This window comes from Nyctereutes procyonoides, unplaced genomic scaffold, assembly GCF_905146905.1.
Source record: "Nyctereutes procyonoides isolate TBG_1078 unplaced genomic scaffold, NYPRO_anot_genome, whole genome shotgun sequence".
NCBI lineage: Eukaryota > Metazoa > Chordata > Mammalia > Carnivora > Canidae > Nyctereutes > Nyctereutes procyonoides.
The window spans coordinates 18,125,352-18,142,946 of NW_026575142.1; the positions used below are offsets into that span (position 1 = coordinate 18,125,352).

Below are 17,595 nucleotides of genomic sequence, written 5' to 3' on the forward strand. Positions count from 1 at the left end.
AAGTTTTTCAGTCCTGCCAGGTCATGGGTTTAGAGTTTGCGAGGGGGCAAGGCCTTGAATTCGACCTTTGAATAAATATCAAATTCAAAATTTGCTCTGTAGGAACATGTGCCTCCTGCAGCCCAGGGCCTGACGCAGTGGTTCCTGCGATGGATTCAGAGGGTGGCCAATGGCTCCTGTCACCTCTTCAGGCTGTTAGATTGTTTTGTATCCCTGCTTTACACTCAGGTGGAACCATCAGAGGCCCTACTATATCAGCCCGCCTCATTTTGCATGGCTGCTACATGCCAAGTGGTAGCCAGAGGATTCGGGTTTTAAAAGCTCAGGTTCCAACCCATTCTGGTGGAACACAGCTCTTCCTTTCCTTCCACAGTATGACCTTTCCTGTGACATTTGACTGTAAAATTAAAACAGATGTTCCACAGATCAGAAACGCCTTCAGGCAGATGGCCTCCCTAGGCCTGTTCTTGAAGTTCACTGCCACATCCACCAACTACCTACCTAAAACCACGCAGCAGCATGGCAGAGAGAACATGTGGAGGAAGGTTGCTCTTCCTCCTTGCTTCTAGATTGCAGCGCCTGCCAGGGCCTCCTGCTCCTCGCGTAGAACACAGCTTCACCTCCCCGTGTGTAGGGAGCCTCCCCTGGGGATGGGTTGACGTGAGTTTTATTATTCACTTAGCAAACACTGATTCCGGGAGTAGTAAGGCCGGGGCAGGACCGCTCCGTGATCCTGGTATAAGTGCCCGACTGAGGCTGCAGCGGGTCCTTGGGAGCAGAGAGGAAATGACTGACCCTGCTCGGGGTTGTTGGAGGAGGAGGCAGCGTCTCAGGGGAGTCCTCGCCAGTCCCTGGGCCTAGTCATCAAACACCCCTGCCCCATCAATATAGGATGTTCTTTTTTTTTTTTAAAGATTTTCTTTATTGATTCATGAGAGACTCAGAGAGAGAGGCAGAGACACAGGCAGAGGGAGAAGCAGGCTCCACGCAGGGAGCCCCATGCAAGACTTGATCCTGGACCCTGAGATCGCAGCGTGAACCAAAGGCAGATGCTCAACCGCTGAGCCACCCAGGTGTCCCAGGATGTTCTTATTCTTAGCAAATAAATGCACGTTCACAGACAGAGCTGTTTCCTCCAACTTTCACGTTGGTTAGTGTCAGCATTAGGACTAGGATCCTAGAGCACAGTTTCAACTTCTAGGGGTCTAATGCTCTGCGGACTAATGAAGTTTTTTTTTTTTTTTTTAAACTGGCAAGTAATCATATTTACAAACCAATTTTTTGACCTGTATATCCTTAAGAAAACAAAAAATGGGAATAAATCTCAATATTAATCACATTGAATTTTATGGAAATTAGAATCTGTTATTTAAGAATTCCTTATCACGTACTTACCAGTCCCCCCTAACCAGGTGCCTAGAATTTATGTGTACTCCTGCAGTATTCATTATTGGTTTTATTTATATCAGATAATCCTAATCCTGTGTACCTTCTGGATTTAGTAAGTGTAATGTAGGGTTTTGGTTTTTTTTAATGTTTGTTTGTTTTTTTTAATTGTTGCTTTAGATGTAGCTTGAGGTCCAAGGTTTATTTATTGACGTTCATTTCAATTTGATTCCACATCTTGGTTCCCCTCTATCTCTCTTACGATCAGATCCCCAGGCTACTTTTTGTTTTCCTGTGGCATTATCAGATGGTTTTTGCTGAGTTAAATACAAGTGCTGCTTTCCTTTGTTGACATCTGTGACCTCTAAAGGTTCCAACAAGCCAGGCTCTCCCAGGTAAGGGAGTTTGTGCAGGTCGGTGGTGAAATGTGAGCATATATGCTCAGTGGCCATTTCTCTACCTCACCCTCATCTTCATTTACTTATTTCATATGAGCTCTGACTCTGCTCCAGCAAATCCCAGAAGGTGGGGCCACCGACTGGTTCTTTTGATGGAGGCAGAAGGACATAACTCTGCCAACTTGGTTGTAACAGAAACCAGGTCACTCAGGGGGACCTCAAGAAACGTGGCCTCGCTGTGCCCTGTCCCGTGTGCACACACAGTCTGTGTGCCATTTATCCAGACGGGCTGGCAGGAGGGTCTGTTTTGTTAGGGAATCCATACAGCGAATTGCATATAACACCTGTCTCACTGTTTCCGTTCCTTGTGTTTGACTTGAGAGTTTATTGTGCTGTTCCTTTCACGTAGAACGTACCAAATGACAGGAAAATAGCCCTGATAGTTTTCTCTTTGTGGGAAATAGTGGGATAAGGTGGATGGCAACACGGCAACGTGTCGTAAATCAGTTTGGGCCCATGTCCTGAGAGGGTACATATATTATGTTGAATTGTAGGAAATGTGATCACTTTTGATCTAGAAGAATGGCAACACCTTATGTGTAAGCTAATAAATAGTTCAAAAATTGGACCATCACGTAAGGAAGGTACACCTTTGAAGCCAAATAGTAGTTATACAGGGAGGCAAAATACAGCCTGTGGCAACTTTTATGTGGCTCACAGTGCCTTTTATTTAAAAATAAGTAATTGCTAATCTTTTCATATTAGATTACAAACAAAATTCTGAGTTTTCTGTTTTTCTGCAAAAATCAGAATCTTGCCATACTAGGTGGGCAATCTTACATGGTGACATTAGCAGAGGCAGAGTGGCAGCTGTGTCCCTACAGAGCTCACAGATGTGTTCATTCCCACACTGGCCAGCTTCTGGCTCTCATGTGACCTTGACTGGCCTTATGGGCTTGAGGTTGGACACATGATATAGATACAACACATATGGTAAGTTGGGTAAAGAGAGAATTGGAAGAAGTCATTGGCTGGACCAGAGCCATTTATTTTATTAATTATCCACCACCAACCAACACATCCAAAAAAGCTCCGGACACTCTGCACTGAGGAAGGACAGATAAGCATAATTAAGGAATCCTTTCATGTGCTAAGAGATGGGCAAACTCTTATTAAAAGTTTTGGCTTGGTGCTCCTCAGTTAAGTAGGATGTGATGACAGCTTTCTTCCCCTGGCCACCATTCATGTTATAGGCTAATATCTATTTTGTTTTTAAATTCCTGACATTTATGAGACGAGGTCACTGGACAGTGACCGTGTCCTAACTTTAACATAAAGGAAAGTTCTTATGGACAAATACATACATTTTAAAGTATCAGATGTTTATTGCTACATTATCCATATTGGCGGGAGAACTGGAAATAAAGAGAAGACTGATCAACAGAAGAAAGACTGAGTAAGTTACGGTACGCCAACATCATGAAATATGTAGCATTAAAACAACAAATTGGCAGGACACCAGTTGACTTGGAGGGATTTCACTGAGAAGTAATACCAACCTAAGATTTAATTAGTGCTTCCTATGTATTAGGCACAGTTCCAAGGGCTTTCCACGTGTTAACTCATTTGATCCTTGTAGCTACCCTGTGAGCTCTGTGCTATTCTCTCCATCGGACAAATGAAGAGATTGAGGCATGGAGCAGTTAAGTCAATCGTTGAAGAATAAGCATTTAGTATGTGGCAGGGCTAGGTTATGAACTCATACAATCCAGGTAGACAGATTTTTAAAAGTAATTTTGAGGTTAGATATCAAAGGACATTACCAATAAGAAATTTAGCTATAGAATATTAATTCATAGCTATTCTAGAATTCTCTGGATTCTATTTTTATTTATTTATGTATTTATGTATTTATTTATTTATTTATTTATTTATAAATATTTTAGCAATTTATTCATGAGAGGCACAGAGAGAGAGAGGCAGAAACATAGGCAGAAGGAAAAGCAGGCTCCATGCAGGGAGCCCGATGAGGGACTCCGTCCCAGGACCCGGGTATCAGCCTGAGCCGAAGGCAGACGCTCAACCACTGAGCCACCCAAGCGTCTCTCTTCTCTTATATTTTAGACTCTTAGACTCCTTATGCTGTCTCAGACCTCGGGAATCACGTAGTCTTCTGGTTTTCAAACTTAACCCTCCTTTTCCCTCCTTAAACCTACTGTTTTCCTGTGAGCAGAATGATAGTACTGACCTGGAGCTCCTCTGCCTTCTTTTTCCCCTGGGCGGTCGTGCAAATGACAGATCCAGTCCACCTCCTTTGTATTGCAGGTGCAGAGATGCGTTCCAGAGACAGAGCCTAACATGTACTGAGCGCTGTTTCCAGGGATATTATTAGGCCTCACACGTAGGTTTTATTATGCCCATGAAGGAAACTGAGATTTATAGAGAAATTGGACCCAATGTCACAGAGGAAGTTGTGGCCAGGGGTGGGTTGAATCCTGTTGAACATTCTCTTCTAGGGTCCTACTAAGCTAACATTGGGAGCTCCAGTGGCTAGCCCGAAGCCCTTCAGTTGAATGTCACCTTATCTTGATGTTGACTTAATCAGGCAGTTGTTGAGAACTTCTCATTTCTATGGCATCATTTGCCATGGGTGATAGTGGAGCAGTGCCTTAGAATGGGTACGGAAGGGCTTTTGTATTAGTCGGCTTGAGCTGTCATCACTGAACACTGGGGGCTGGGTGCCTCAAACAACGGGAACTTCTTTGGCATAGTTTTGGAGGCTGGAAGTCTGTTCAGATCCAGGTGCTTTCTGGGGACAGTGCTCTTCCCTTGTCTCCCTCATCCATAAAGCTAGGGATTGGACTTGATGGTCCATAAACCTTCCCGCCCTTCTCTCATTGTTCTTGATCTCCCTTGTAGTTGAGGGAAATCGTTGGAGTCCAAGTGGTGTCTCCTAAATGTCCAGTGAGTGGCTAAGTGCATTCATGCTGTGACAGTAATCCCAGGATTATTCCCTTGAGAGATAGGAAGCTGCCAGTTGTTCTTCACTCAGTTATAGTTGTTAAGTAATGACGATTCTCTAGTTGTGAAGCCCTAAGAAAAGATTTTCTCTACTGCTACCTCTTTGTTTTTGTCCGTGTTCTTGCATGTGTCTGTGGAAGTCAGGAGACTTTATACTCAAGGATTTGCCTGGCTTTGGGAGACAGCCCCATCTTATACAGGCACTTGTGTTATCCCTTCTGGGAATTTGTTTTCATCTTTCCTGCTTTTTTTTTTTTTTTAAGAGATTTTATTTATTTATTTATTGGTGATTGACACACACAGAGAGAGAGAGAGAGAGGCAGAGACATAGGCAGAGGGAGAAGCAGGCTCCATGCAGGGAGCCCGATGTGGGACTCGATCCCAGAACCCTGGAATCACGACCTGAGCCAAAGGCAGAGGCTCAACTACTGAGCCACCCAGGGATTCCTCATCTTTTCTGCTTTTTATTTCCACTGCTTTGAAAATGTTCAGGGATGTTGATTAAGGATGGAGTGGGGGGTTGGAATTGGGAGATTTACAACAGGTAGAGCTGAGAATGACTTCCCAGCAGCAGCTCCTCAAAGATGGGTGTTGATTTCTCTGCTGGGTACCAGGCCCAGCGCTAACCAGCTACTTATCACTTTCTCTGTGACTCAGTCAGTGATGGCCTCTCGTTCTGGAGACCTTGACTGGAAAGTACACTTTGCTATCAGCAGGGCTCTTTGTAGTATTTGGCTCTGTTATCTAGAGCATTTTGGATTGAACCCAGCATGCTCTGATCTGCAGGGCCAAGACTGATATGGTGGGACTTGGAATAGTAGCCATGGAGCAGGCAGTGAGATTAAGGACGGGGAGGCCCCTTTAACAACCCCTGCCAATAGCACTCTCTCCTTGAACTAGAGAGTAAGGCTCACTTGACTCTTTCCTCTAGGTGGTTTCTCTTTTGTACAAGCGTGTAGGAGGTTTTTTTTTTTTTTTTTCCCTGTCCTCTAAGGCCAGGTCATGTGAAGAAAGGAAGCGTGGCCTCTGGCATATTGGAAGCAGGGAAAAGCTTAGAGTCCAGCAGCCCTGACTCAGACCCCAGCCTAGGCACTTAGCTGCGGGGGCAAGTTTTCCAAGTCCCAGTGTTCTCCTATATAAAATGAGGCTAGGAATAAAATCAATGTACGGGCTTGTAATGAGGATTGCACGAGTAAAGCTCCCACTGCACAGGGGGCAGTTAGCGCATGTGGCTTTTCTTTCTCCAGAAAGGTCGGACTTTCTGGAATGGGAGTTTTGAAGTTGGAGACCTGGTTTCGGAGCAGAGGGAGATCTGCTTGGGACACCAGGTCAGAGGGCCAGAGCTGTGTTGAGACCATGGGACGGAAGAAAGGACAGACACCCACTCGGGCCCTTCCTTGGTGTGGGAAAGGATTGATTTGCACCAGAAATGTCATGCCTGTCATATCTGTAAGGAAAGCTAATATTGATCTCCCTTCTGTATTGCCCAAAGCTGTCCCCTCCCTCATTTGATGATATTTGGTGACTCATTTGAGAAGTAGTCGTCGAAGAAAAGCTTTAAGGAGAAAGGTACATGGTCACATCTGGGCCCCCTTTTGCACCATCCTGGGCACAGGCGGTTCTCCGCTTGGCCTCTTGCAGTGGTAGAGGATTTACGTGATCCTAAGAAGGTTTCTGGTGTTCTTTACAGAAGTGAGATGCCTTAACCTAGAGGTCTTTTCGCCCCTGTGGAATATAAATCGGATTAGGAGCTCTGTGTGCTCTGCCACAAATCATTACACGTCTACATTTTGCTCTTATAAAATATGGATAATGACACGACTCTGTCTCCTAGGAGTTCGAGTGCATTAGCTAATGATCATGAAACCTTAGAAATAGGAAATTCGTATGAATGCCGAGAGCTGTTGTAATTACACATTTGCCTCAGTTGCTTGGCATCTGTGCTTTCAACATGGGCATAGTCGGGTTGATTCCTGTTCTTCTAACTGTAGAGCAAGCTTAGCAGAAAGAAGCTCAGAGACCCCAAGAGCGGCTAAGTTGTCACGGCACCTCGTGGAGACCCTCAAGTAGCTCGGGCTGGACGGGTTTGGTCTGGGCTGAACTGGAAGAAGAGCCCGAGACATTTTAAGGGCCCTGAAGTTAGAGGACCCTGGGAGTCAGGGATGGGAAGGGCCTCGAGCTCATGTCCCCTGTCCCTGTGACCTCAGACCCGTTACTTTATCAGCCTTGGTTCTGGGCACCAGTCAACATGCTGCATAGCAGCGGGGCTTCTTGGGTGTGGCCCGAAGCTCTGGAGTATTTGTGTCCCGCAGAACAGTCTGCTTTTCCCTTTTTCTCCCACAGGTAATTATTCTCAGACTTAGAGACCCTTTAAAACTATGTTAAAAGTTAACGTTTAAAAAAAAAAAAAGGTAACGTTTTGAATGCCTTGAGTGGAAGACTTAAAAAAAAAAATAGGTGTGTGTTTCTGAAGGGGGTCATGACTAGTGAGCAGGCGTCGGGCCCGCCCGTGGCTGATGCGGTTTTTCTTTGGTCTCAGGCAGCGGAGCTACCGCCGTGGTTCAAGCTGCCCTGTGCAAGCCCCGGCAGGAGCGCGTGGCAATTAAGCGGATCAACCTGGAGAAATGCCAGACCAGCATGGATGAGCTCCTGGTAAGTAGATCGGGGGCCACCTGCCGGGTGCGCCCCCCGCGTCCGGCCGCAGACCCGGCCCCGGCGGGCAGCAGGGGAGCCAAGGGCCAGGCGCCCGCGCGCCCTCCAGGCCGGACTCTCGGTCCCCGGCTCCTGCTGTTGTACCCGACAATCGTGTGCGGGGTGCCCGCCTTCCTCTGCTCAGACGGGCAGGTTGGGGTTCGGGCCTCATCAGTCCAGGGGGGGATGGCCTCGGCGCGGACACCGATGACCTCGAAGGTCAGGTGATGCTGAGCGCAGAGGGGCTGGAGTGCTCCCGGCCCTCCGTCTGAGCCGGATGCGAATAGGGACAACTCCCCGAACCCTCGGTCCGTGCTTTGCCCTTCAGACATTAGGAAAGGACCTGCAGACCTCAGTCCTTCAAAATGCTGCAGGGTAGCTTGCATTTGGCCAATACAAGGAGTTTGGTTTTTCTACGTGGCAACTTGTACCTAGGCTGACTGCAGTACGTACGTTACATAAATAATTGGAGCTCTGACTGCGGCTATGACCATAGTAGCATTGGTTGGTTGAAGGAACATTTGCTCTTGGCTTAACTGACTCATTATTAAATGAACAGCTTGGCAAATGGTTATTAGTTGCCCGGCAAACTGTGAAGGGTTTGAGAGTTTAATCTCATAAATATAGTTGTCGTTATGCCTGCCAATTTACTTTTTTTTTTTTTTTCCTTTTGGCCATTTATTTGAGGATAATAGGAAACTGCAGTGGAGGAGTTAACTGATTGGTTATCCCAGCCCTAATCCCAGTACAAATATTAGTCCAGTAGCTCCACACAAGCTACAAAGTATAATGACATTTGACTCCAAATGAAGAAGCCCTTTGTTGTATTCTACATTGGGAATGGAATGTCATTAACAAGAGCTTTTTGTCTTTACTCAGAATATAGCTTTTATTTCAGGCTTAATTACAGCACACTATAGTATAAATTAAGTAGAAGGATAAAACTGTACTTTTCCAGAGCTGTTTGGCCTCACATTTTAAAGTAGGCTATACAAGGCATAGATTTCGAGGGGATTGAAGCAACAGATTTCCAGCTAAGACTCAGATTGATATAAGGGCTTCCATGATTTAATGTTCATTTCAAGACAAAAAACAAAAACAAAACAAAGCAAAAATCTCCAAAAACCCTACAAAATCTGTACGTATATAAGGCTTTGACCTTCTTCAAAATTTCAGCTATGCTTTGCTCTTACTGAAATTACTGTTGCATCCTGTTGTTGCTTGTGATCACACTGACCAATAAAACTGTGCTTTTGTCATCCGGCCAGGTTTTTGAAGGTCACTTTCCCCAAGTGGAAAAAGCACTAAACAAACCGTGGGGAGAGTCAGCTCTGACCTCTGCCACCAACTTGTTTTCTACCTTTGGTCAAGTCACTGTTTAGAAAGAGACTTGGATGGGAAAATCTCTAAGATCCCTTTAGGGGTCCTCAAATACTGTGGCTGTACTGAGTATACACTAATTTTTGTTTTTAATTGGAATTTACAGAATGAGCTGCCTCATGTTGCCAGGCTTTTGTGGCCCAGCTATGGGCGCATGAGATTGTGTGGAGCAAAGTTGCTGTCATCCTTTCAATTTCTAATACTGCTGTTGCTCGCACTTTCATTATCTCTCTGGGTTCACATTTTGGCAGTGTTTGGACATCCGGTATCCTAATAATCCTTTAATTCCATGTGTGTGTATGTGTGTGTGTGCATTATGTACAGGTCAGTGCCCTGCATCATTTCACAAACTGTGCCATGTGTTAACTGGAAGCTATTGTTCTTGTGGGAAACAATGGCCACTGGAGTCCTTATCTTGTGAGAGTTTATGTCATAGAAGTCACAGTTATCAACTATTTGCTGCTTGTTGGAACATCTGCCTCCCCTGCTGAAACGGTATCACCTCCCGCTTCCTACTCGCTGCCGTGTCCCTGCCCCCTTGCCTCAACTCCCACAGTAAGGTAGGATTTCCACTCACGAGTCAGATGTGGTGGCATGGAGCAGTTTGGACAACTGGCCCCAGACTCTGCTTCTTTGTACGGTAGAGGCTGTTAGATTCTGTGGTCATGTGTGGATGGAGTTTCCTTCAGGTCTGGCTGAAGGAGGACTCAAGTGGTCATGATTTCTGAAGCAAAGTGATAATTACAGCTTTTCTGAGAATGAAGGGAGGAAGAGAAATACTAGGTGAAATCACTGGTGCTAAATAATTGGTGATTTACATAAGATTTATTTACTGTTGAAATGAGTACTGTAATACTCCTCAACGGTAATTTGGTTCTAGATCTAATACACATTTAGTAATTTATTTGGTAAATATTTAATGAGTCTCTACAGTGTGCTTAGGCCCAAAAGGAGAGTGAGTTTTGGGTGTGTGTATCAGAGGACAAAGCAGTATGCTCGCTAAAAATTCATCTTAACAGCAATTAGATTAGAAAACAATTAGGATGTTTTTCTTGGCATTTGGTGGTTATTAATCTAATTCTTTTTCTAGGCATTTTTAAAGTTTCCATGTATGTGTTGGAGTTTGGCCTTTAACTATATCCTAATCTCTCTAGGTATGATTTGGTGGTTAATTTTCTAGGAGCCAAGGGATGTTACTGGTCTGTTCTGTGTTCCTGACCATTCCAACCTAGATACTTTGATAATTTCTGAGATTTGTTAATCCCACATGTTTTAATCCCGCAGTGGAGTAAATGACTATAATAGGCCTAACACTTTTTGGGAGACATTTATAGTTTCAGAGCAGAACTTGCTAACCACATAATTATTAAACCTTCTAGATGCTCAACACTGAGCTAGGCAATGGGAAAAACAGATGATTCCTGATTTGGGGGGAGTCTGGGGACTGGCAAGTGAGTTTCTTCATTTTTATATTGAGTTGGTGAGCTTTTTGAGCTAGGGATATCTTTTTGCCCCTTTTCCCTCTATGCAGAAATAGCTCAACAGATTCTCTAACGTGCATTCCGTGGAGGGAGTTCTTGCTTCTCAGTGGGAATTTCAGGCTTGCTAAGTGGGTCTGACCCACTGTCATGCAGGCTAGTGTATTCTATGTGAAGATGGCCTTGAGGTCTCTTGAAAGAGCTTAGTTCTCTGGTTTGTGGCCAACCACAAAGGTTAGGGATGCTGCTCGAGGGCCCACTTGCCTTAAAATTCCATTTCAGGAGTGAAGAATTAACCTCTCTTTTGAAGTTGTCTTTCAGTCTCTATCACCAGGTGTCAGTGATTTCCATAAAGGTGACATAGTCATCCTTCCCTTTATCCTAACACCCACTTTTTCCAGCCTTCAGGAGACTCTTACTAAATTTTTTACCCAGAGACTGATGGACATTTTGGCTCATCACCTTACTTGACTTTACGATGTTTAAACTTTAACCATCTCCTTTTCAGTGTTCTTTCTCTAGACTCGAGTTCTCACATTTTAGTCTTTGGTTCCTAGTCACAGAGAACTCTGTAACATTTTCTTGCTCCTTCACAAACGTTCGTGCCATCAAAACTTACAGTTTAATTCTTAGGGGCAGGAGTACTGTGTATACGAGAAACCATGGCCCTGGGGCCAGGCAAAGTGCTTGTTTCTTCAAGGAGAAAAAAATGAAAGGAAAAAAGTCTAGTGAAGGGGCACCTGGGTAGCTCAGTGGTTAAGCGTCTGCCTTTGGCTCAGGTCATGATCCTGGGGTCCTGGGATTGAGTACCGCATCAGGCTCCTAACAGGGAGCCTGCTTCTCCCTCTGCCTGTGTCTCTCCTCTCTCTGTTGTCTCTCATGAATAAATAAATAAAATCTTAAAAAAAAAAGATCTAGTGAAGGGATTCCATTATGAAATAATATGTACTGATCATTATAATGTTTTATCATACAGTGAGTAACAAATGTGAGCAGAATCCTTTCAAAGAACAATGGCTACCCATGGTTGCTGAAACTTGTGTGGAGGAGAAGTAGCTTCCTGGTCAGAGGGTCTGTGTTCCTCGCTTGGATCGCAGACTTGAGAGGAATCGCTTTCACCTCTGGCCCTCAGTCTCCTCATTTGTTCAGTAAGGAATTCTATTAGATGACAAAACATATTTTCATCACCAAAGTGATGGTTCTGCGTATTGAAAAATTAATCCTTTTAATGAAATTCCTTTTGATAATCACTTGAACAGAAACACTGAACACTAGCAAATTATGCCCTATAACTCAGGATAGAATCAAGTCACTCCAATATTATAGGATAGCAAAAACGATCCACTGTAAAGGCATAGATTTGGGTACACAGTGTGCCATCTGCCTCTCTCATGTACATAATGAGTTTCTGTCTTTGGCTGGAAAGAAATCTGGCATCTGCCATTCTCTTCCTATATCATCTCGATAAGGATATTTTGCTGTGTTTCACTGATGGTATTCATAGATAAATCAAGAGCTTACTTCCCTCAGAACAAAGCCACTGCCCTCATTTTGCTTTTTGCTAGAATGTTATTTTATTCTTTTTTCTCTTGATCTGCTGTTCCCTCTCTAGTCATCTCTCCCTTTCTTCCTACTCTCCTTCTTTGTGTTTAAAGGAATGAATGAGCTATGATTTGTAGGTTATTCTGGATACTTACTTTGCCTAATGGTCATTTAAGAGAATAGTTTAATTATCCCCTAATAGTTTAGTTATCCGACCTAGGCTTCTCCTATACTTTTAAGATTAAATTATATGGGACCTTTGAATAGTTCTTCTAACTTGATGAGTTCACCTTTTAATTGAGGCTTAACAAGTTAAGAAACAAATTTAAAAAACATTTTTGTAATTATGTCAATACTTTTGTAAGCCTTGTTTGTTACAGAAAAAAAATTACACCGGTTTGAGGATGTCAATTTAAAAAGCTGGAAGTTATACTATATGTTGGCAAATCAAACTCCAATAAAAAAAATATACAAAAAAATAAATGAAGAGCTGGAAGCTATAATGTGTGTTCTCTTTATTATATAAACAAAAGTATTTTTCCAAGCTTTTTGAACGAAAGAATTTTCTAATTAGTGAATTAATTATTCATATCCCAGCTCATTCCTCATCATATGTGGTAACAAATTGCATTTGGCTGTTTCTTGTAGAATCTTTTCTACCAAGGGTATAGCATTAAAATACAAGCCAGCTTCACTGAATGTAGTACCATTTTGAGCATTTCAGGTCTCAAACATTGAATTTTGTGCTGCTATTTGTCCCTTGCCACTTATTTTTTGTAAACATTTTCATACAATTTGGTGTTTGTGTTTACTAAAATAGAGTCCAAATGAAGGCAGGATTAAGAATGGGAAATTTTTGGACATTTTGAAGATAAACATTTTTAAGAAATTAGAGAATATCTATTATATATGCAAAACTATTTTTACAGCTCTGAAGTTACATTAGCTGGGAATACGTATGATTTGGTTGCAGAAAACATTTTTCATTTTGGAACATCAAATTTAAAAGTCATAGTTGGTTCGGATAATAAATATACTAATTGAGTTTACTTTTAAGTGTTTTTCTACACTTGTTAGGAATGGCTTGCTAAAATATTTAACGTTTTAATGTTTAAAAACATTAATGTTTTTCATGTTTAAAAAAATGAGATCATTTTTTTGCCTATAGAGTAAGCAGAAATGAATATTTCAAGGACACATGTTTCTGGGTTTACATGTGCTCAGTCACAAAGAGACCCAGCACGCTACTGATTTTCAGAGGAGGAGAAAGCGGGGAAAACATGCCTAGATTGGATACGACTTTAGTTATACGTTGTTTATTTTTTATACCTCACTTTTGCCGTCCTCGTAGACTTCTGGAAAATGTTGTTGGCTTGGGTTGAGACAGATGATTTTGTTCTCTCCTCTGTTATCTTTATTTTGGTTTGGTTATTTCCACAATTAATTAGCTGCCGTGGAAACAGAAGGACTGTGGGATACTCAGGGAGAAGGTTGGCGAGTGTTGGGCAGGGCTCTGGCTGCTTCTGCAGGAGGGCTGTTTCCTGGCACAGCCCCAGGCTGCAGACTGTAGTCCTCCCCACACCGCCACCCCCTCCAACCCGGGTGTGGGCCAGGGGGCACCACAGAAAAGACACATTTGACCTCATATTCTCATCATTTGGTGACGAAGCCAAATAGAGCAGCTGTGCTAAAAGTTGGCCTGGAGGTTTCCAGCAACGTCAGTTGGCTGACAAGATAAAGTCTTCCTGTTTCTGTTTTTAATGAAATCTTCAACTTTACTTTTTCCAGGACTCCCAATCGTAGTCAATTAAATGACCATGCAGCAGTTATTGATAGCTGAATCTGATTCAGATCCCATGAGGGCCAGCTTAAGAGCTTCCAGAACCCATAGGGCATCCTTATTACTGTTTGCTGAAGAACTCCTCAGCCAACTCTGGAAGAAATTGGCTTCCCCCCATTGGGTTTTCCGATAGTATTTCAACACCACATTTTTATTCTTTGAGTTCTTTCCCCCTCCTTGTTTCTTTTGAAGAAAAATACTGTACTAGTGTCTTCTTATGTTTTTGAGCAAAATTCTTCCTTTTCTTTTTTTTTTTTTTTGGACAGTTTTTGCAGAGTGCCCAACTTTGTGACATCATCACCCAAGCTGTAGGCCCTGGGATGTACATTCTATGCTGTCAGCAAGCAGACATTTACCCATTGTGATTGCCCTGCTGATTTCGAGAGATTTTCCTGCCCTCCATCGCCCGTGACAGTCTACCTCTCTAGTTTTAATACTTCTCTACAAACGCTGATTAAGGCTAGCACAGAATTCATGCTCCCCTTGTCCTATTTTTTTTTTTAAACGATATTTCCCCGTCTTCAAAATACCTAAACTTTTCCCATTTCTGATCTTGCCTTCAGTGGACAGTACTTGCATAAACACAGATACCAAGTCATATGGAAGTAACTACAAGACTAAATGGCAAGGAGCATTGTTTGATCCGCTTGGAAAGGGTGCAAGTCGAAATATTTGACTTAGTCTTTCTTGAGGAGGTTTCTCCCTGTTGATGTTCTTACTCCAAAAGAGGCAAGAGTTTTTGCCGCACAGGTGATATATAATTTTTTTATGGTTAGAAATACCTCCTACTGACATTTTCGTGGTTGAAAATGGCAATCCAAAAAATACATTGCTCTTATAAGAGCTTTGTCGATCTTTTCCTCCCATTTTGTGGCGGACATTTGAGATCACTGTGAGGTTTATGGGTTTTGTCTTTGTTTTAATTCTGCTACTTACAATATTGAGGTATTTATGAACAGGGGTTAGGTTACCCTTTATTATGATGCTGATGGTAAGGAATTGCAAGCTGGAAAACCACTTTCTGAAAAGTCGTTTAAGGAATCATTTGGAGAAGGATTCTCGTCATCATTTAAAGAATTCTTTAAAAGCTTGCAGGATGATGTTACATACATTTTAAAGAGGTGTCTGGTTATCTCTTGCATTTAGAAATGTATGTTTCATTTGATAGTATTTATAAATCACACATGCTTTTTCCTTTTAAGATTAAGTTGCAGTGTGGAAATGTGCCTGGAAGGTAGATGTTTCAGCGTTTCATTGAAGGAATGATGCATCTCAGTGCTTAGCTCGAAAGCAGTGGTTCTCAACTTTGGCTGAACATTAGAATCACCTGGGAGCTTTTGAAAAATTTTATTCCCAGCTTATTATCCTAAACCAATTTACATCAGCATCTCTGGGGCTAGGATCCGGGCACTGGTATTTATTTTTTTATTTTTTTATTTTATTTATTTTTTTTTTTGGTATTTATTTTTTTAAAGCTCCCCAGGTGATTTCAATGTGCAACCAAGGTTGAAAACCACTGCTTGAGAATAAAGTTAGAAATAGCATCTTCTCAGATTTAACTGCACATATTGGAGGTTGAGAGATTTGATTGCTAACTAAGGCTGAGTAGGATATTTTGCCACCAATATCAGATAAAGAAGAATCTATTTAGGATTTACATAAGCTGCGAAAATATGCTAATTTGGTTAAGTATAGTTTAATATTGCGAATTCAGAATCCATTTAAACTCTTCCCTTTCCCTAATGAAATTTCTTTCCTTTCAGTGCTTTGTGAATTTCCTGGTTTTAGGGACAAAAAAAACAAAGCTTTAACTTTTCCTAATTCTTAGAACTTCAAACTGTTTTCTATGCTTGGTGTTTTATTTTATTTTTTTTATTTTTTTATTTTATTATTATTTTTTATTTTATTTTTAAAAGATGATATTTTTCAAGTAATCTCTACACCCAGTGTGGGGCTTAACCCTGAGATAAGAATAGCACACTCTACTGACCCATCCAGGTAGGCACCCCTGTGTTTTGAACCCCTTGCCTCATAAATATATGCTTAGACTCATTTTTTAAAAGATATTATTTATTTATTTGTGAGAGACACAGAAAGAGGCAGAGACATAGGCAGAGGGACATGCAGGCTCCCTGCAGGGAGCCCGATGTGGGACTAGATCCCAGGACCCTGGGATCATGCCCTGAGCCGAAGGCAGATGCTCAACCACTGAGCCACCCAGGCACCCCTATGCTTAGACTCCTTATCCCAAAAGGGTTTGAGGCAGTGTACCATCATACATGAAATAAGACCAGGCGGTATAAATTAAACACAGGGTGAAATACAGAGGAAAACCCCAGGTGGAGGCAATGTAGAGTCAGAAATAAAGCTACGAATTCATGGCCCAGTGACCTGTACACACGTTATGGACACTCCTAGAGCCAGCAGGACACACGGGCGTGTTATGTGATGTTTCTGCAGGAGAAGGTGGGCACTGCTGCCCGTGTCTCTCTCTGCGCCTTCAAGGCTCAGTCAGTAACTTGGGACACTCAAGAGAAGTGATCAGCGTCACCCGAAAAGAGGGCACTGAGACATTTAGACTGGCTTTTAGCATTTGTGTTAAGTGCTGGCATCCTGCAAGGGATTTTCTAGCTCTCATTTCGCTTATTTCACAAAAATCCTATGTAGAGGGCATTAATAATCTCCTTTTACAAAAGGAGGCTGAAGTTCAAGGTCACAGGATAACCTGCCCAGGTAATCGAGCTGGGCCTTGGCTCAGCCAAGCTTCCAAGGCAGCTGTGTCTTAGAGTGGAGCCCTTCCTAAGTGGTTTCTGCGGGGTCCCACTCCTGTTAATCACAGTTCTTGTTTGTACTCTACCATTTATAGGAGACACTTTCTTTTATGGTGGTGGTGGCTGGGGGAACAAAGGCCATATGGAAGTATTAGGATATCCACATACATATTTTAAACACATTTTTCCCCATTTTTTTTTTTTCAGTTTTTGGTTTTTTGGTAGCTTTTTTCCTCCCAAGCAATCATATTTCCAGGACATTTTGTGGTAGGATACTTTGTGTTTTTTGTGTTCCCCACCAAACCTGGAATATCCCACCCGAGAGGCCTATGTCATGCCCCGGGAGTGCAAACTTGGCGGCGCTGGCACAGCCACAGCGCCTGGGTGTCCCTCTGGGTCTGTCTTCTGCCCGCTTCGTGCCCACAGAGGGATGCTGCTGTGGCTGTCACTTCAGTGCCAGCAGATGGGAAGGCCTTTCTCTTGCTATCCCATTTTAGGCCGGTTTTCCCACTCCTGTGAAATTTCATTCGTGATGTGTTTCAGAAGAAGCTGCACGAAGCAGATCCAGCTCTTCGATCCACAGGGAAGGGTAAATCCTGTGTCGTAGCTTGGTTTGGCACCTGATGACAATGTCTGGCTATGCTTCCAAAGGAGCCACTGTGTTCTGTTCTTTGACTGTAGTTTCGGCAGATGTGTTGCCTGGACTTCAGAGTTCTCTTAAGTCCTTCGACTTTGACCTCATGTTTTTCTCTCCCTTTGACTTTTTTACCCCTTCTCATAGCTGTGAAATTCAAACCACTTTAATAGTAATCTCCCTTTTTTTCTGTCTTTGCTTCCTTACCCTTTTTTTTGGTCACACGCAGCCAGCGGTGCCTCTGGGCTTGCTCCCCGCTTCGGGCTGTGACCCTGTCACCCTCACTTTCGCACGCCCCCCAGCCACGTGCCTGGCTGCCTTCTACCACTTTGCCACCCGGAGTCTAGTGTTTGGGACCTAAAGGGTCAGCATCATTTGGAAGCCTGGTAGAAATGCGGAATCTCAGGCCCCACCCCAGACCGACTGGGTCAGAATCTGCATTTTCACATAGTCC

The 17,595-nt window shown here is 43.0% G+C and overlaps 1 protein-coding gene across 3 annotated transcripts in view; it reads left to right on the forward strand.

Annotated features, from left to right (window-relative positions):
- The window catches only part of STK39 (serine/threonine kinase 39), a 292,691-nt gene that overhangs the window by 51,321 nt on the left and 223,775 nt on the right, over nt 1–17,595 (forward strand). For all 3 annotated transcript variants that reach the window (XM_055307897.1, XM_055307899.1, XM_055307898.1), the window contains exon 2: nt 7,345–7,457. In XM_055307897.1, the coding sequence (XP_055163872.1) occupies nt 7,345–7,457 (113 nt within the window). The remainder of the gene's footprint in view (nt 1–7,344; nt 7,458–17,595) is intronic.